Source organism: Melopsittacus undulatus, chromosome 2, assembly GCF_012275295.1.
Source record: "Melopsittacus undulatus isolate bMelUnd1 chromosome 2, bMelUnd1.mat.Z, whole genome shotgun sequence".
Taxonomy (NCBI): Eukaryota; Metazoa; Chordata; class Aves; order Psittaciformes; family Psittaculidae; genus Melopsittacus; species Melopsittacus undulatus.
This window is the reverse complement of record NC_047528.1, coordinates 60,619,375-60,639,485: the sequence shown is the minus strand read 5'-3', so window position 1 is coordinate 60,639,485 and position 20,111 is coordinate 60,619,375. Positions and strand designations below refer to the sequence as shown.

General features: G+C 43.3%; 1 protein-coding gene across 1 annotated transcript in view; it reads right to left on the bottom strand.

Moving 5' to 3' along the window:
* Nucleotides 1-4,408: 4,408 nt before the first annotated feature.
* TMEM255B (transmembrane protein 255B) overlaps nt 4,409-20,111 on the bottom strand; it is a 63,747-nt gene continuing 48,044 nt past the window's right edge. Inside the window, exons 7-10 of the mRNA XM_034074580.1 lie at nt 16,782-16,867; nt 13,644-13,803; nt 8,205-8,351; nt 4,409-5,003 (exon numbers count right to left, since the gene is read on the bottom strand). Of these exons, the coding sequence (XP_033930471.1) occupies nt 4,836-5,003; nt 8,205-8,351; nt 13,644-13,803; nt 16,782-16,867 (561 nt within the window). The 3' untranslated portion in view covers nt 4,409-4,835. The remainder of the gene's footprint in view (nt 5,004-8,204; nt 8,352-13,643; nt 13,804-16,781; nt 16,868-20,111) is intronic.

Here is a 20,111-nt window from a genome sequence, read left to right as displayed (position 1 = left end):
AAACTATTGGTCAACAGAAAATGGAAAACAGTTATGCCATCAGGAAACAATTAGTAGAAAAGACTCAATAAGTTGAAAGCCATATGGCTTTTGTGTCAATAGCTGCTGAAGCAAATGATGAGGTGTCAAGAATTGGAAAATATTATCTGGTGATGACATATTTTTGCTGCTCAATTTTTTTGGTTGGCTCATTCACTGTGAACCTAGTGGGAGCAGAGAGGCTTGAGAGCGTGAGAGTTAGCCAGGCCAGATTGCAGTGTGCTGAGAGTATGCGTGGGGGTTTACTCAGGAGAGGCTGTAGAGTCAAAGTGCATTCACATTTTAAGCTATCCTTGTAAAGCTGGGGTAAGATTTGCCTAGCCTGCTTTGAGTCCCTTAAGTCTTGCTTTGTTTGATCCTTGTCTTGCATTAGATCAATGAGCTGAGACAGGTGGGCATATGCTGTGTTGGGAATTTGAATACTGGGTTGATAAGTTTATCCCATGCTTCAGAGGACTAACATAGAAAAGGTCTAATTCTACAAGGTCTTTTATAAATTTTTCCTGGTCATTCTACATCATGTTGTGCCTCATCAAATACAGAGATGACAGATTACCCTAATAATCCAAATGTGTGACATCATCTGTGAGCAAGCTATGGACATATGTGTCCCAGAAGAAAGGATGGAAGAGGGGGAAGACTATTCCAAATATATTCCTGGTAAGGATCCCTGCTTTATTTACCAGAGAAGAGGATGGTACTCTATTAGCCATTAGCCAGCATGACATCATAGCTTTGTATTGTGAGCAAATCTGCCAGCAGTAATGCAGTAAGGCAGACAAGATCAGAGCTTTATCACTTTCAACTCGTTTACACTTACGGAAGGACATGTCTAAAGACTCTTTACACTCAGGTGTGACCAGATGCAAGTTTGAAAGGATAGTTGCTCACTAGACAGTAGTAACTTACTGTGATCCTGCCCCTCTACTCTGCTCTCATGAGATCTCACTTGGAGTATTGTGTACAGTTCTGGTGTCCTCAACATAAAAAGGACATGGAACTGTTGGAATAAGTCCAGAGGAGGCCACGAGGATGATCAGGGGACTGGAGCACCTCCTATATGAAGAGAGGCTGAGAAAGTTGGGTCTGTTCAGCCTGGAGAAGAGAAGGCTGCGTGGAGACCTCATAGCAGCCTTCCAGTATCTGAAGGGGGCTATAATGATGGTGGGGATGAACTATTCATTAGAGACTGTAGTGATAGGACAAGGAGTAATGGGTTAAAACTTAAACAAGTGAAGTTTAGATTGGATATAGGGAAGATGTTCTTTACTGTGAGGCACTGGAATGGGTTGCCCAGGGAAGTTGTGAATGCTCCATCCCTGGTGGTGTTCAAGTCCAGGTTAGACAGAGCCTTGGGTGACATGGATTAGTATGAGGTGTACTTGCCCATGGCAGGGGGTTTGGAAGTTGATGGTTCTTTCCAGCCCTAACTATTCTATGATTCTAAGTAGTTCTGTGTTTTTGCTTCTTTTTAATTGAGCAAGGGAAAACACATTGTTCCTGAGAGTGCCTTCTTTTAGAGTAGATGGCTCCTGATCACTTGTAGTATGATGGAGAACCCAAACAGCATTAGTTTAGCATCTCCAGTGAGAGCTGGGAATCCTGAAGATGCTGTGGTTAATAGCACTTCCACACTGCAGTGTTTTGTTTTGTATGGGTTTTTCTATGGTTATTTTAGTCCTTTACCAAAATATATCCCTGTGCTGGTTTTGCTTAGGATAGTCTTAATGTTCTTCATAGTAGCTCGTATGGGGCTGTATTTTGTAAACAGTGTCAGTAACACAGGGATGTTTCAGTTACTGCTGAGCAGTGCTTACACAGAGTTGAAGCCTTTTCTGCCTCTCACCCCACCAGTGAGCAGGCTGGGGGTGCACAAGAGGTTGGGAGGGGACACAGGTGGGACAGGTGACCCCAGCTGACCAGAGGGATATCCCAGACCACATGGGATCTTGCTCAGCATGTACACCTGGGGGAAATGGAGGGAAGGGGGATGTTTGAGGTGATAGCGTTTGTCTTCCCAAGTAGCCATCTCATGGGATAGAGCCCTGTCCCGCAGATGGCTGAACCCCTGCCTGCTGATGGGCAATACTGAATGAATTCCTTGTTTTGCTTTGTTCACATGCACATCTTCAGCTTTCCCTATTAAACTGTTTATTTGAAGCCCTGAGTTTTCTCACTTTACTGATTCTCCCCCCATCCCACCAGAGGGTAGTAAGCAAGTGGCTGTGTGGGCCTGAGCTGCTGGCTGGGGTTAAGCGATGACAATCTTCCATCTTTTTAACTTGGAGTAGCTCTAAAGAAAACAGTACAAACTTAGAAGACGCCTATTTTTTAAAGCAAGTAAACGAAACAAACCCTGCTTCACTTTGTTCTTTTCAAAGGAAGCATGTTAGCAAAATAGTCTTGTGGCTGATAATTTTGTCTAATTTCTGTGGTAGTTCCCAAAAAAAACTACCATGTGGCATGAATGAATCACAAACATGTCTGACCTTTGTGTTAGTGGTACTATTTATGAGGCCAGAATTATTTTGGATCCTGGAAACATGAATACTGTGGTAGAGTACAGTACTTTGCAGTTTCAGATGTAATATTATGTGAACAAGACTGTAACTCCATTTTCTAAATCAATCAAATTCAGAGCAAAAATTTCTCCAAGACTTTGTATTTATATGCATGTATGTGAGGATAATTTGCATAGACCAAAATGTACCCTGACCCAAAATGTGGTTTATAAGAGAAAGACAGAATTTGTAAATCTGGACAATAACAGAAAAGAGATGTTATTTTGTGTCAAGATGGATTGGTTTTGATACTCTACAGCAGATCGTGCTGGAAGAAGAGGTAGCTGCTTCTATAGACCATTGGAAAGAAGAAAATGATAAACATTCCTTTGTTCCTTCTCAGTCACTGTGCTTCAACCCAAGGCAAACACTGGTTTCCTTTGTGTTCTGTTACCAGGCTAGGTGATCAGCTCAAAGGGAGCAAGTATGTTCTGGGCTTTGAGACACCAGAATGAACCCAGGTGGTTCCCCTGTTAGCATTCATAGCAAGTAAACCGTGTAGTTCCAATTATGTAAAGGCTAGGGTGACTGTGCTCTTCACAGCATGCATTTGCACAAGGACTGAGCATTTTGGATGTGTTAAATAGATGCTTAAAAGAAAAAGAAAAATAATAGTCTCCTTTCTGACTTCTGTTCCTCTCAACCAGGTTCACGTAACTCACCTTTGTCAACAGTACGCATAAGGCACCATGGTCCTGGTGTTAATTAATACCACTGGCCTAAAACTGTGCATCTCAGAAAAAACTTCTTAATTGAATAAAATATGGCTTTTATGGTCCATATAAATTAACCTCTAGTCTCATGTGTATTAGTACTGAATCTGCTTGCTATACGTAGAGGTACAGCACATAAATTCACAGAAATTTATTGAAAGGTGGAAAGTATTATGTCGAAGGATGATCACTCTTAGTTCTACTTTCAGCTGGTCTGATGGTGTCACTTCCTCTCAAAAGAAACTCTTAAGTAAGCTGGTTTTGTTTATGTAGGGTTTTTTAATATTTTCATAATATGAAGCAGACACTTAGAAAGTTAATGAGAAATAAATTTCTTTCCCTGCTCTGCTCTTTGGTCTTTCAGGAAATTTCTATGGCTTCATTGTTGTCTAGACTGTAAGAACTATATAGCAAGCAGCACCACCACCCTTCCTGCAGGAGCAAAATGCAGTGAAGAGATGCAGCAGTCTGATAGGTTTTCCTGCTGGTGTAGTCACTCCTTCCCCAAAACACTGCAGCTGTGTGCTAAGAGGGATCCCAGCTAATGTGATGCACAGTGAGGGGGCACGGTGCACACAGCAGGGACAAGATTTTGTTCTGTCAATGGCACTGCCACAGGTATTGCTGCTTAGCCCTGTCAATGTGGTTTTGTCTCTACACTAAAGGAGAAAACATAAAAAAAAAAGAGGAAGGAATTCTGACCCTCCATGTGTTCTGCTTCAGTCATTCTAAAACACCTGGAACAGGTCTTGATCAGTTTAAAAATAAATAACTGAGGTTGAACATAGAGTTGGTTTGGTTCCTATTTTGACTAGAAAGGAATTAAATCGAACACTAACATGCAGCCTAAAATAACTCTCTGGAAACTGCACCTTTAGCACACTGACACGACCTTTTACTAGGCAGCTAGACTGGCCCAAAGTTCTTTCTGTTTGGAACTTGAAACTATATGGTACTTTTTCCTCTCTTGTTTTCCTGTCCTTACATATATACACAATCTTAGGTTCGATATAAATATACACAGTCAATTTTATTGGAAAATAATTGCCACACATCTTTCACCAAAAAGGGTTATTAAATAAATACTACAAGCAAACAAAAAACTGGTCTCTTCCTACTTGAAATGATTGCCTCAGAGAGCACCCGACTACCCACTCAGACAACACAGGCTAAACTCTTCTATATCGGTTTACGAAAGCAGAACGTGTATCCAGAGGGTATCTTCATTTCTCCTCTTGAAGACAAGTTACTCTGCAGTGTACTGAGAAACTTTTCATGCCAGGAAGCAACACTGCATTTGACTGCAGGCAGACTGGGTGGTGACGGGTCACCCCGCTGTGATGTGCCTGCCCTTAGGTTTCCAGGTTTCTGCACTGCTCACAGTGAGATGTGGGTAAAAGCAGAGTGGCCGTAACACACTCTGTGCTGGGTTCCTTGGGAGGTCAAGTGCATGTACAGCAGAGTTTCCAGAAGTTTCTTAAAAATCAAATAAAAGCCTACCAGCTACCTCAAATAAATTATTCTATGGTACATATGGTGGAGGCTTTTCACCAGGCAACAAGTAGGTCGGTGTGTAGAGGGCTGGAGCATTGGGGGGAAGACCATAGCTGGAGCTGGACTGAGATGGAGGCTGTGTTTCTTCTGATAAAGAAATATCAGTAGATGATGTTCCTGGAAAATTGCTGGCAGGCTGTATATAGACAAAGAAAAACGCCTTCTTCAGTAAAGGATTACAACCCCATTTTCAGGTCTGTGTGAAGAGTTTGCCATGTAAGTGTTATATAATAAGCCCCATGATTAAATTTCTCATGCACTGCAGCACAACACTCACTTCACTTTCCAAGTACAGTTTAAGTATACCAGTGATGGTGTCTAGTGAAACACAGATTCCATCTGTAACTGAAGGCTTTTTTAATAGACATTGCACATACAGCTAGGCACTAGAGCAGAACAGGAATTTCTGCAGGAAAAGATGCCCTGGCTTCCTGGGTGAGGCACTGCACCTGACTGGCTGATTAGGTTACATGTAGGTGCTTGTCTCCAGGCATCACTCTGCAATTTCAGTTATCTCAGAGGTAATTAATCTCAGCTATAATACTTGCATAAAAGCAAGGTCTTATTCTTGTGCCAAATGCAGAGTCGTTGTGAAAGAAAATTTTAGAGGTGGGTCTCCCTGTAGGTCTTTCGCTTTGGCTGTCTCAGCTATAATGGGGCTTTGGGTGAAAGAGTCACAAAAAATAGAGCATAAGAAGCAGCCTGTGTTCAGGAATAAACACTTTGTTAAAACAAAAGGATGCACGTAGGGACTAATGCTCTGGATAAAAACCTAACACTACTTTAAACCAAGTTCTGTTATTGATTCCAAGAGGGTCAGGATTTTGCTCTTCCTCTCATATGCCAGCACATGGCAGTCCATGGGCTTCACCAGAAGAGCTATACTCAGCTTTCCTCAGGTTCAGGCCTAAAGAGCCCAGAATTTTAAAAAACAAACCAAAACAATAGCAGTCATCAATCTTTTTCAGGGAAATGAAAAATCCAGGCAAATGCTCCCTGCTCCTAAAAAATAATATAAAAATTAATAATCACCACCTAGAAGCCAGTATAAGGGTTGGCACTTGAACAATGGCATCTCAAAGCTGTCCAGGGCCAGCAGAACCCATGTCATAGTGTACAGTTTCTTCACTGGGCTCCAGGTAAGCAGGAGAGGAGAATGCTGTTCTGCATTTATACCACAGAGTGATTGGTGAGTGAAAATGGGGATGTCCTGACAGGAAGGCTGATTGTGCCCTTTAACAGGAGGCAGTGCAGATATACTGACAAACTCATTAGCTAGATCAGCTCCAGTTGTGGCATTTTGGGGTAGTTTGGGGTTTTTTTTAAGTTTATTTATTTATTTTGGAGTTGTTGCTTCCCTATTCCCTCAAACTGCAGTGACCATTTCCATCTGTCTGCCTGGAATAGCTTCTGTAATGAGCTCTCTGGCAGGAATGACTGGCACAACAACCCTTACTGCTGTCATCACTACCAGTCGCTGCACAGCTAATCATTTACCTGACCAGTTGGCAAGCCTGTTACCAAGACTAGTAGTGAGTGAACTGCACTAGTAAGGGATGAATGATTTTGTTAGCACATGCCATGGTAAACAAAAGAAACGCTGGTTAAATCCTTGTCAAATACATTCCTGTTATCATCCTGTCTTTTCTGAACTTGGCTGATTTCTGCTTGTAGACAAGGAAGCATGAGGTGAATGGAGAAGCATTTACCAGCAGCTCAGGTTGTGCTTTTTTAAAAGGCTTTTCCTCTCCAGCAAATGTTTATTCAGTGAGACACTGGATTCAGCAGAGGACCTGGAATAATCTGCGCAATGTGGGAGCCACAGGTGAACTGAGGTTTATAGCCTTTGAGCTAATGGAGTTTCAGCCCTTGCAAGCAGAGCAGCACTCATGCTAGGTGTGTTGCTTGCCAGACTAATCTGAGGCTAGGTGTATCCCTAGGAGAAAGAACTATGGCTATAGATTTCTTCTGGTTGAGGGAAAGGTTCAAACTCCAGTTGTTAGTTGGTAATTAATTGCTGACAGCTTTACTTCATTAACTCACAAATCAGGTAACTACCTGATCTCATTATCAGGCATCACTAGATGCTTACATGCCAATAGCCAAATGAATTCGAGCCCTAGGGCCTGTAGTTGCTTTAAGGACTAGGACCAGCTGAGTAGGGCTTGTGAAAACCTGAATCTAGGAGCTGGGCACTGCTTGGAGCACTCAGCTTGCAAGTAATGGAAGCAGAAGATGATTATGGTTCTGGCTGTTTCTCATCAGGCCTACTTCTAACATTCACCATTTCTGGCTCTTGAGTAAGTTTATTTTGATTTTTTTTTAACTTATATATACTGATGCAGAAATTATTTCTCTCCAAACTCCAATGTAATGAGCTCATATATGCAGGAAGGCAGCTTGCTCCCTCCTTCTCCCTACCGCACAAAAAGGATTAAATGCTTTCCCTTCTGGAGCCCAGTGCATCTTGCTACCTCTCCTGACATGGAGACAGCTGGTGGTGCCTGCCTCTGAATGTTTTGAAGGTGAGAAAAAACAACTGAACACAGTTTTTAGGATAAGTAGAAATCTAGGTGAAGAATTGTGTTTATTTTGGAATGCAGCTGAGAATCTGGGATAAACATGATACTGGAAACATTTCATTTTCTCAGTGGACAGAGGGCTGAACAGTTACAATTGATCCTCATGACTACTTATACGCATCTTTTCAACTCAATTGTTTACTTTCATTTATTTCTATCCCCTTCTCTCGCTGCTCTTGGCTATGTGCTAACTGAACTCTGCAGAACAGCACAGCTTTTAACTAAAAGCAAACAAAAAGAAATGTTCTATTTTTCCTCTCAACCCATGGTCTCCAAAAGCATCTGACCCCATTTATGTTAATAAGTAAGACATGCCAAGGACTGTTCTCTGGCTGTGAAGCCAACTGGCACAGTACATATCTCATCCCTACAGCTGAACTTTTACCATGAAAACAGTATGCTGGGTTTTTGTTAGCACATGCCATAGTAAACAAAAGAAATACTGGTTAAATCCTTGTCAAATGCATTCCTGTTATCACCTCTTACCATACAGTCTGTATGCACACTGTCTACTGGGAATGGCCCATTGCTTTTGCCATCTTCTGAGCCCTTCCTGTGTGCTGCTGGGAGACTGTTAGATGGTCTGGGCCAAACCCACACCAGGAACATGCTAACAATTCACTGATGTGGATCATCATCATGGCTCCTGAGGGTTTGAAATGAGGCAAGGACAAGATGTATCACTGTAGCGTTTGTACTGAGTAGCAGCTTATGCTTTTCTGATGGAGTAAGAAGGATGCCATTTTGTACTGTACCTGCAGAGGCAGTGGGTAGGATGGATATGTAGATATAGTTGCTGCAGAAGGACAGAACCCAGCGTATGTCAGGATCTGCTGGGCAGGATTGTACAGGATCTGAGGAGGAGGTGCAGTAGCACTGAAAGCAATCTGGGACAGAGGTACCTGTTGAGCACAGAAGATGACATTATATCAGGACAGTGCAGAGGGGGCTGGAGCAGGAACTCGTCCTAACACCAGCAACTAGGCAATTTAACAACTTTCTGTTTTCAAACACAGTACTGGTATTACAAAAAAAAAACAAACCCAAGGAGCAGACAGAATGAGAGGGAGGTGTATCTGGAGTGAATTTTCTGACCAGAAATACACAGCTATTTTAATCTTTTTTTCCTTGGAAAAAGACTGCTAGTGCTTCCCGAGCACCAGTTATGGAAGCACTGGCAGTACTCCAAACCTAAGACACCCTGAAGAGCACAGCATGCAGCTTTGACCACCTCTCTTGTTCACTCCAGCACCAAACATCCAGTCCTTCATGATTTGCTGCAGGCCCTTTCCAACAGCAACTACTTGATGCCCTTGTATATTTTCTCTGTGCTTTCCTACACAGATCTACAATGATTTCCTTTTCCAAACCACCTGCTCTGTTTTCACAGCTCCCTGTCTTGTGACATAGAGTTTGCTGCTGGCTGTCCATTATCATCCCACCATGTGCATATCTCATTTGTGCTTCATAAAATCCTTCATCATATCTTGCAGCTTTATTGGCATGTCATTTAACTACAATGCAATATAAGGTTTGCAGGAAGAAGTTATAGCTCATGTTAAACCTGCTAATACAACTTGGGGAAAAAAGAGAAAAGTTGAATAGGAAAGTGGGCTTGTGTCAAACCCTAACCCCTTGTGCTACATAACTATTTGTGAAGGACAACGGAGCTCTCTGTGAAAGATTTTCATGTGCTTTTGCTTTGCAAAGCAAGACAAATCCAGTGGTTTCTTTACTCTCCTTTGTTTTTATTAGCAGATTCCTCTACATGTGAGAGCATGGAATTTTCTTTTTACTGAATAATAAAATATGGTGTTTGCCAGACAAGTGCTAAAAGCAGCAGCCAGGATTTTTTTTTTCTCTTTTTTGGCATTTCCTGTCAGATTTTTCAGTGAGAGACATAAACCACTGTATCCTCTGGAGACAGTGTGAGATATCTCTGTGATTGAGAAAGAGGTATATTAATTGTGTTTGTACATGGAAAACATCATCGAGGTCACTGATGTACCACATGAGGTTACCTGACAATCTAGGCTTTAGCTCTCTGGAGAAACTTAGCCCCCCAGGAGCTAGTGCAGAGAAAGGCTGGGCTCAAAAGCAGAGAGCCTATTTTATGTGAGAAGGCATGTCTGTCATCTTCAAGGTACCCTGCTCAAAACATCTCCTTTCTACCAACCCTGAGGGGTGGGAAGAAAGAAAGGGACATTGTGTTTCAGAACAGAGTAGCAAGAGGCTGCTAATGGGTTTGCCTCAGAGGGAAAGGTTTCAGGTCAGCAACATAGCTAATCCCAGCTGGGGCTGAACTCACACTCGGAGCATTACCTTCTTCAGGCAAGTGAGGCCCTGGTGTAATCAGATCCTTCTCACTATGGACATAAACACAGTAAGAAACACTTGTTTTGACCAGAGTGAAACATAGATGCCTGTTTGGCATCTGTCACCAACTTTCTGGTTTGGGTGCTGCTGTCCTCCCAGGAACCTCTTATGTTGTCTGCACTCACAGTAGCAACACTCTAATTGCTAAGGATGAATGCCACAACAGCCCTAGAAGATGCCCCAAATCCGCTGAATAAAGCACCTTATTATCAGGCTACCTGGCCTCAGCCTGGAGCCAGCAGTGATTTGCAGATAGTGAAGCTGGTTAGGTGCTTTTATCAAGTATTCCAGTAACAGCACTATGTTAAATCAGTCACATAAAATACAAGGGTAGGTGGAGGCATTTTAAACTGAAACACCACCCAAGTCAAAGAGATAAGGAGCTATGAACTGGCCAGAGAGAGCTGGCAACACTTTGAGCATGGGGAAACCAGGCTGTGGCCAGAGGGGCTGAGCTGCTGCTCACTTTGTGCTGCGTTGTGCGCTGCAGAGCAAGGCAGGTCAGCTCACTGATATGACACAACCCTGCCAAAGCATTTATTTCTGAGCTACAACCACTTTTAACGTCAGGCTGCACCTGTAGTTGCATGAGTGCTAAGACATGAACACATGGCATGTAGCTCAGCAGCTAGGGGTTCATTTTGCTTTCATTTTTTAGAGCAGGGATGAGGAGACAGATAAGGGAATGATATTTAAACTGTTTAGATTCCCTTGAGGACTCTGAGAAGTAGACTAACTGAAAAAGCCAGCAACCACCCCCCAGGACCATCGATAGCTTTGACTGATGCAACCCTAAACCCAGGGCAGGCAGATTCCTTGGCAAGGTGTGTCAGGAAAACATCTACAAGTCATCAGATGAATACTGGGGCAGGGAAGTAGATTAACTCTTAGTACCAGTAAGTGGAGTTCCCCATGCATTTCTTTACCTCTGTCTTCTGGTAAGAAATAATCATGGTGCTTTCCCATTTTGGTTATTGCAAGTGCATACTTCCATTTACATTATATGGTAGTCTGCTTTTTATTAAAGGTAACTACCTAGCCACCATTCTATATCCAAGCATACTGTAGATCTGAGAAGGAGGGTACCATCTGCAGCTCCCCAGCACCCAGCAGATCACGGCAGGCAGCCCCACAAAGGAGGCAGGGGCCACTGAGAGCTGACACCCTGGGGGCCAGGGGAGCCTGAAACGTTTCTCAGTGAGCCAGCACAGCCCTCTGGCAGGCAGCATGGGGAGCGTGCCAGGGTCTGCAAGGAATTTGTCGCAAGGAAGAAAACCCGCAATAACCAAAACAACACTTCATCTTTTTTCTGTCCAGGAAATACGACGGGTTTAGAAGCAACAGCGCTGTTTTGCAAGCTCTCCCCTTTGTAACATGTTTTGGCTGCCAGCGTTCCCCAGAGATAAACACGATGTTTTTTTGTTTGACTACTGAGCCTGGCCCTGTGTTTTCTGGAAGTCAACCTTGGAGCAATGCCCTGAGGCGTTTCGGAGTGGGCTTTGCAGCTCTCCTTGCAAAATGTCAGTGAGCATTTCTGTGGGAAGGTGACATCCCGAAAAAGAAAATTGTTCTCCCACATATTCTGAAGTTGTAGCTTTTTGTATTTCGGTCTCATGACCCTTTCTCTCCCTCTTCTGCTTAACATTCTCTTGGTCCTTGTCTTCTCCCAAGCATTACTCCTTTAGTAACAAAAGCGAGCAACAGATGAGCAAACCAGCTCTGGTAAGTCACTCAAAAGGACCCTGAAAAAGCACAGGCAAGAGGAAGGAGCAGTCATTGCATTTTGGATTGCTGCTTTAGTAAGACTTCCACAAGCACAGCACGGCTCCTGTGCTAAGGTAACTGACACAAACTCATCTTTCCTTTAAGCTATGAGAGCTTTTTTTCTTCTCCCACTGCAGAGAAGATGTTAAACAGCTTATTCAGGTCAGGGTTTTGGCTGAAGCCCCACAGACTGAGCAACAGAGCCTTGGGGGAAGCTGCAAATCTAAGAGTTGCTGCTATTTCCTTGCACAGCTTTATGCCACTCAGTCAGAGGACCCAGACCATGACCCAGGCTTTGACTCTTAGCAAGGGAATGCTCAAGGTCATCGTGACCCCAGTTCTTCCAGGAATGTCTCCTTAGCTTGGTATCCCTGGCACAGACAGTGCAGTGATGGCCCCTGTGACAGAGGTGTGTCTGTGCTGGAGCTCACCCTGATACAAAGCATCAACCCAAATCCTACATAAGCCTTTGTTTGTGCAAAATAGATTGGACTCAGGTTGGCTTTCTGCACCCTTTCCCATCTCCGGGGAGCACTATCAGTTCCCTCAGGTGCCCTCAGTGGAGATACTTGCACCCATCTGCGAGGCAGGGGAAAGTACTAAGCAGCACTGGAAAAGTGCAGTGCTGTACCAAGGATTTTGTGTAAAGGATGCCTGCCTTCCCCTCCTCATGTAGCTGCACTTCCCCATGTTTCCCATTCTGGTTGTTTCTGCTTCACTTCTGCCATTGCTTCTCTCACAGGGAGGGGATGAATTAAGCTGGGAATGGTGCTTTCACTCCTGTAACATCAGGCAGCCACAACTCTTCACTGGTTTGCTCCAGTTTGTTATCAGCTCCTTGCAAGAATAGCCTCACATAAAGGACAGTTCAGCTGCACATTTCTCAGATGTGAAGGCTCAGTGTGCTTGTTTGCCTTAAGGTAAAGAGCAAACATTTTGTGACTCTTAGAAAAGGTGAATTTCAAGTAATTCATATGGCCCTGCTCTGTAGTTTTAAGCACACAACACATTGTAGATAGCATGGACATGCTTGCTAAGGGACACTGGGTTGTCAGAGCAGAGCCTTGGCTCACTGGCTGCCAGCTCTGAGCAGCCCATTCCTTCTAGTTTGTCCTCCCTGGTGAACATCTCACCCCTATATCTTGCTTTCTCTTTCCTGCTCCATCCCCCTCTTCTTTCCTTTCACCTGTCTTTATGTTCCCCTTGGAATAGTTACCACAAAATACTATGAATGTAAGATGACCCGTGCTGCTTTCACACCTCCCTTTGGCTCCTGCATTTCACCCCCATCCCCACATCTCTGCCTGTTTGGAAGCTCTTTGGGCAGGGACCATCTACTCTTCCAAGTGCCTAGTAAATCATGAGCTACTTGGTTGGTCTTTAGGCACTGCTTTAGCTAACATGACTGCTACCATTGATAATCCCAAGAACAGCTACTTTCACCATTTTAACATATCAGAAAATCTAGGCAGATGAGCCAGTGTATTACAGAATCCCACCCAGCACGCAGCCTCTTCTGAATGCAGTGGTGCACATCAGCTAGTAAGGTGGTGGTGTACCACAGGGAGCAGTTAGAGCGTGCCATTCTTTAGGTTAATGTGACCTAAATAAGACTGTTTAAATAAGAACTTGAGTGGTACTTCAGAATTAATCCCCATTCTCAGGAAAAGAACTACATTAGGTTAAATAGTCACACCTAGGACGTGAGTTTTACGTGTCAGCTACAGACTTGTATCCTCAAATTCTGTGCTGGCCCACACATTCAGTTCTGAATTTGAAGGAAAAATAGATGCCACTAAGTGAATCGTCAGCATCCCTGCACACAGACACCTATCTTTTCTCTTTCATTCATGAATTTGACCAGGCTTGACCTACTCAGCTGTGAGCATCTGGCAGCAGCTTAGCCTAAAGATATTACTCCAGAATCCCAGATCACAGAGGAAGCATGTTTAAAGTGCCTCCTTTGTGCAGTTACACTTCCTTGTTTTTAACCCATTTGACAACATCAACGAGCACGTAAATCCCCACATAAGGAAAAAGACTGTGGGCCTTACCATGTCTTTAAATGCCCCAAGAATGGCTGCTGTAATGATCCCCAGGAACAACCCAATGATGTTGAGAACTGTGGAGGACCACAGCAGCCTGTACAGGTGAATCACATCCTGGCAGCTGTTCACACCAAGAAATTCATAGTAGCTGGAGGACTGCTCAGAGCTGAAAGGGAATACAGACATCATTGCAGTAGGAACGGTTTTGATGTAATGGAGAACACCAGAGAATGTGAATCTCTCCTGTTTACTTTACTTTTTGGTGAAGTCATTAATTCATGCTCCCACCAAACACTCCTCAGATGAACTGGAGAAAGCTCTACTGTAGAAAAAATTTGGCTCTACTAATGCCAGCATTAAAAGTAGTCCAGCTTTTAATAATAACACTAGCTTGGCTGACGGATGTGATGTACCAGCAGGGACTCTCTTCTTTTTGCTTAGGGTCTCTGAACACAAGCACAGTCCTGGCCTATGGATGCTGCCCTTGCCATTTAGGTACCAGCTAAAGCATGCTTAGCATTGCTTTTTTTCCCCAAGCTCACCTGGAAATTTGCTGGCATCTCTGAAACTGAGGAAGGCAAGTTGCTTAAGCATTAATTCAACCACAGGAAGGGAGATTTTGCCAGCTGGCTACATTTGCTTATGGTGTCTGTAGTTCCGAATTAACAGATGCAACATGGTACAGTATAAAGATGTGCACTTACACTATGGATCGTACTATCCAGAAATCTTTCTTGCTTATATTTCTACACTGCACTGGTTACTGTAAATCAGGCATGTTGTGAAGTTAATCCTCACTGTCTTGACGAAAGTCAGAAGTGTCCTACTGCAAAATTTGAAACCACAGTTTCCTGCAGCTCTTTCCAGTACTTGCCTTAATGCTATCCCACTAATGGGCTCCTAGAGCAGCCATGTGAGTTGGAAAGATTTTTTAAATGCCAAGTTTTTGCACTGTTAGGAACTTGACATCAGATCATGGGAAAAACAGAAGTGAGCAGTTTGTGCTCACTCTTTTGTTCCTCCATCCACAGTGCATGGGGCAGCAGTGGAGATGGTGGTTAGGGAAAGCTCTGTAGAGGAAGGTAGCACATGGAGAAACCTGTAATAACATTTCTGGGAAGAACCAAGCCAAGCACAGTAGTTCCTGGAAATGTCCAATCAATTGTTCTGGGGCATGGTTCTGGCATGGTGAATCCGCTACTGTTGAATTCACTTGGGCCCTATGATGAGCTGACCTTAACTAAATAGGCTCATTATGGAGCCTGTAGCTTCAGCTGCCATGAATCTGAGGAAATCTGACTTATGATCCTGCCTGTGTACTGATCTGTTGCATGGGTGACACCACGTCACTTTGTGTGACTGTGTCTCCTACTTCTCTCTAGCTGTCCTGTGAACTGGAATTGCCAGGACTGTGGAGCAGTGTGACCGCTTTTTTACTCTGGATTTGTCTATGCCAGTGCCATAAGATCTTGCTGCCCACTGTGGATTGTTGACAGTGGCATGTTTAATTATATCATCCAATACTGTCACAGCAGTGATCAGTCTCGGGTGTTTCAGACAAACCCAATGTGCTAGAAAAATGGTACCAAATGGTATTCCTGATGTCCCCTTCTCACCTTATGTTTTAAGCAATAGAGTTCCCGTCACTTTATTTGATAACTCTGAATGCTTTCACCCCTTTAATACCCCTGTTCTTTTCTATATTGAGTTGGGCTTTTCAATTCAGTGTTAACATACAGCAGTTAGTTGTGTACCATGGAAGAAAGCATTCTCAGTGTAAACATACTGCATTGCAACTATGATATTCCATCATTTGTCTATCACAGAAAATGTACCAGTGTTGTACATACTCTACCTTTCCCATTTCATTTGTTTTGTATACTTCCACCAAACCCAGATTTAGCACTTCTTACACAAGCAAAAGACTAACTTTCTAACAGTGGATTTTAATCCATTCCATAGTTCTACACTCACTATGTCGCTTATGTGCATGAGATATATGCATGCATAGATGACTTCCGTCTCGTACGAGACTTCATTGTGCTTCTCTAGTTGAGGTAGCCTTGTGTGGAAGTCTCACTGTGCCAGCCTTATTGCCCTACACTTTAAATGTTCATGTCTGGCAGCATGCTGGCCAAGACTTACAGAGGATGGGGCTTATTCAGGGCTGCTAGCATGTGAAAAGGAGGCAAAACCAAAACAAAACAGGAGATGTAGGAAGGAAGAAAGGTGAGAAATACATAAAAGGGAAAGAAAGAAGAGTGGCTGTGGGTGAACTGTAGAGGGTTGCAGAGGTTGCATGAGAATGCATGGTAAGATGATACTGAGGTGCACAGAGGATGAGTCAGGCAGATCTGCTCAGGGAAATTCTCTTCAGTTTCTTGTCTATGGCTGCTTGCCATAGACAAGACATAGTTGAAATTTCTATGTTCCAGGTGGCCGGTCAGTTGTGCGAGTTCATTTCATCTGTCTTCCACACCATAAACCCTTGCACTTTGTGATGTAGTTTTTCCGTACCACCTCTTTTACTTCTGTTAAGTCACTGCTTGGCAGCCCTGTGCTCACCTTCACCTGATCTTCATAAGCATGTCCAGACATTTCCTTTCGTATATTCTGACAGGTCATGCTTTGGCAATGACGAAATCAAACGAACAGCTTCAGAAAACCCAAGACCCTCTCTATCTAACCTATGATAATTTAGCAAAATCCCACACCTACAGAGCTAGCAAAAGAGCTCTCCACATACCTACAACATGGTCTCTGCTTATGGACACCTATGTTCCTATTTTTTCCCCCAGTTTGGTTGGGGAAAAAAAAAAAATCATTAAATCTGATGGGGAAATTGCATTGTAAGATGAACAGTAAATCTTGACACGGCTATGACTAAATGGTCGATTTTGATGACACAGCAAAGAGCTTATGGACATATTTAAAGAAAAAGAAACTGAAATAACGCCAACACTCATACTCAGCTCCTGACTTCTCTGCTGGCATCAGGACCTCAGTCTCAGAGGAACTGGATTGCTCAGCATACAAGACCCTTGTGTTGCTTCTCCAGCCCTAAGGGCAACCGCCACAATCATTTAAGAGGGACAAAAAAATCAAGGATTTCTCGGAGGCGATTGTCTGCACACAGATACTTACTTCTCACAGTTGTACAGGTCACAGCAGTAGCACGTGTTACTCTTTACTTTCAGCTGGCACCTGCTGTTTAAGGTATAACATGTCACCTGCCAAAAGAAAAGAGACTGACTTTTATCCTCAGATACCACAAAGACGCAGTTACTGCAGTGTCAGGCGTGCAGTAGCTGCAGTCATGTTGTACAGGGAGATCCTGAGATTCCAAAATCCATGATGGCAGGAGGACCTCCCTGAGCTCCCAGGAGTTTCATTTGGGACATCAGCCCTGGCATTTGCAGTATGGAGCCCAGAGGGTCCAGCAACAATCTGCAGCCAGGGCTGACAGTGTTCTCAAACCCTTTGCTGTGCTGCCTGGTGCTGTTTTGCTGAGTCCCAGGGTCTGCAGCTGTGAGATACAGATGCCTTTTGGCTGTGACACAGGGACCATGGGTCTTGGAAGATACACCAAAGCAAGCTACTGAAGTGGGCAAGAGTGACACTCCATTATAGTGGGGCAACAGGCAAAGAAATGGCCAATTTATCTGAACAGCTCCCAGTAAATGGGAGTTCTGTCCTTTCAGTAGAAGGAAAGAATTAGGAACAACAGTAAAAGTCTCCAAATCCATAAACAAAACTGCTTAGAAAAGATCTGAGCACTTCAGGAAATAAGTACCATTTACTGTAGGCTCTTGAGCAGAAAATTGAAAAGGTGTATTTGCGTGAGCAGGAATTGCAGGGGTGGACAGATGTTAGAACAATAAAGGCAGGCACAGGTAACTCACTCTCCATCCAGACAAGGAATCATTTTAATGACTTCTTAAGTATGGTAAGCATTAATCAATTTTGTTTCACACTCCAGACCAATTGAAATATTTTATATGTAAGCCTTTTTTTTCCATGAGATTTTTAGCTTATTGACTGTGAAATCCTGGAAAACTGCCAGGTTTTAAAAGGTAGCAGGTCAGAAAAGACATTCTTCCTATAGTTTTTGATAGAAAAAAAATGTGCTGTAACCACTGTAATCACTGAGTATTTTGTTCTCAAAATGCAAATAAAATTTCTTATTGAATGGAAAATTTCCTGTAATGAGAAAGTAAAAGGAGCATGCTTATGAATACATGCCTGCTTTTGAAAAGCTTCTGTCAGACAGTTCTGCTTTGCCATGAACATGAACTGCCACTGTTGATGAGTCTCATGTGCTCCTCATGTGCTCCTCATGAGCTCCTCATGTGATTGTTCCCAACAAAAGAAAAGCCTTAGACACATACACTCAGCACCAAAGAAAGTTCATCTTGTAGTTGGTCTTGTACTGGCCGCACTTGTCCTTAGCAGAATTTTCTCGAGCCGTGCAAGTCGGGTGACAAAGCTAAAGTCAAAATGATGCCTTTGGATTGCTTTGTTGCCCAGAGCAAGGCTGCACCTGTGGTTAGTGTCTCATACAAATGAGCTCTTCTAACCCAAAATGAAAGTTTGGTTATAAAATGATGGTCTCAGTCTAGGTTGCAGTCTGGAAATGGAGCTTACAGCCTGGTACAGACCTATTGCACTTGTCACAAGAATATCTCACCCTGAGACAGGACCTTGTTTCACCAGCCTTGTTCTGTGGTGTCTGAACTTACTGGAGTTTCACATAAGGGCTTGTCAGACTGAAGTCACATTGATCCACAGCAGTCGTCAGCCTGAGCTGCGATTTACTGCATAAGAGGAGTATCTACCATCAACGACAGGGTAGGCTTACTCAAGATCCTGCTCAGAAGTGACTGAAACTTCACATCTGGCTCCTTCTCAGAGCAGCTTGAAAACTAATCCTGGAGCAGACTGTACCAATGCATCCGCTACCACAGCTATTTTGTTGGAATGCCCTGGTGTTCATGGATTGAGGGGAACTTAAGACTTTGGTTTTGACCCCCTGTATGCAGTCAAATTGGCCTAGGACCTGAGTAGTTAAACAACCCTTTTCCATTACATATGCATGATTGAGAGTAGAGGGATTCATAAGATGGAGTGGGCTGCTAAAAAGGTGGTTTATTCCAATGCATGTCTTTGGGGACCACTTCTGATAGGAAATCAAAGTTGTTTTCCCCCTCTGAGCATTTAGAAGGCTAGTTTGCTCCTTTATACTGTAGAAAGCTAGAAGTACAAAAGACGGAGAATGGCAAGACCTTACACATGGGTTTTGCTTGCTTCTGGGTTACAAAACATTTTATTGGCCAAAGTTACTGTAGTTGTCTATTTTTATCATTGCAAGTTTAAAATATGCAAAGAGCAAAACACTCCTTTTTAGGAGAACAGTGAGTAAACCAAAATAAAGAAACTACTGTGTGGTGTGCACAGGGGTGGTGGAAACAGGCCCTTTGTGGTTATTGCGTATGTCAAGACCTGTTATTTCATTTTAGTGACCAATCACTTAGCTTTTTCATATTCTGGCTGTTTGGGCCTGTCTGTCATTTCAGCACCAACTGAAGAGATGTTCTTTCCTCATGACAATTGCTAGAAAATCAAATTCTTTCTGCTTTGAGGAAATTGAAGAACCAACACAGCAAACTACATGAGCTGGAGGCCACTCACAGGCTACAGATGGCAAGCCAAAGGAAACCTGCACTCGGTAAACAATCTGCCTTCCTAATTAAGTGTTTGCCTGGCATGCAGAGCATGTCCCCTGCTCACTAGCTGGCTAACTTTGGAAAAGCAAAATCCAAGTTCAAATGCCACAGATCATTAATTCTGAATTAGCTCATGCTGAGTCTAGATCAGCAGACAACCAGACGAGAATGTTATTGCAAACTAACTACACTTTTAAAAGACATGGGGGTTTTGCCAGAATAGAGCACTGAGCTGTGGGTGCCCCATTTTTAGACATACCCAGAATCTGCATTGCTGGGGAAACCTGCCTGGCCAGAACCCCAAGGCTGGGGTCATCTGCAGGGAGTCATTTGTGGTCAGTGTGATGCCAGCTACACGCTTATTACAGGAATCAGAAGCATTTCTCAGGCCATGTCTGTAGGTGCAGGCACACTTTAGAAGAGATTACGGGAAAGGGTGTTGTCACACATTGTAAGTTTGCCTGGATAGGTCTTTAGGCAAGGAGGGCAGTGAAATATTTTTCTCATACATTTTCTGGAATCAACAATGGGGTGCCCTAGCAGCAAGATTTAAGGAGTATTAGCTTCTTAACCTGGTAATATACTTGCTAAGCTGTCTAGAATTATTAACGGTAACATTCCCCATACACTTTTTCTTAGGGGAGGAATGGTAATGAAGGACATCTGGCTTCTTGAAAGTTATACCACTGTTTTGTTGTTCTCAGTCCTGCCCTGCTTGATTTCTTTACTCTCCCACCAATTTACCACAATA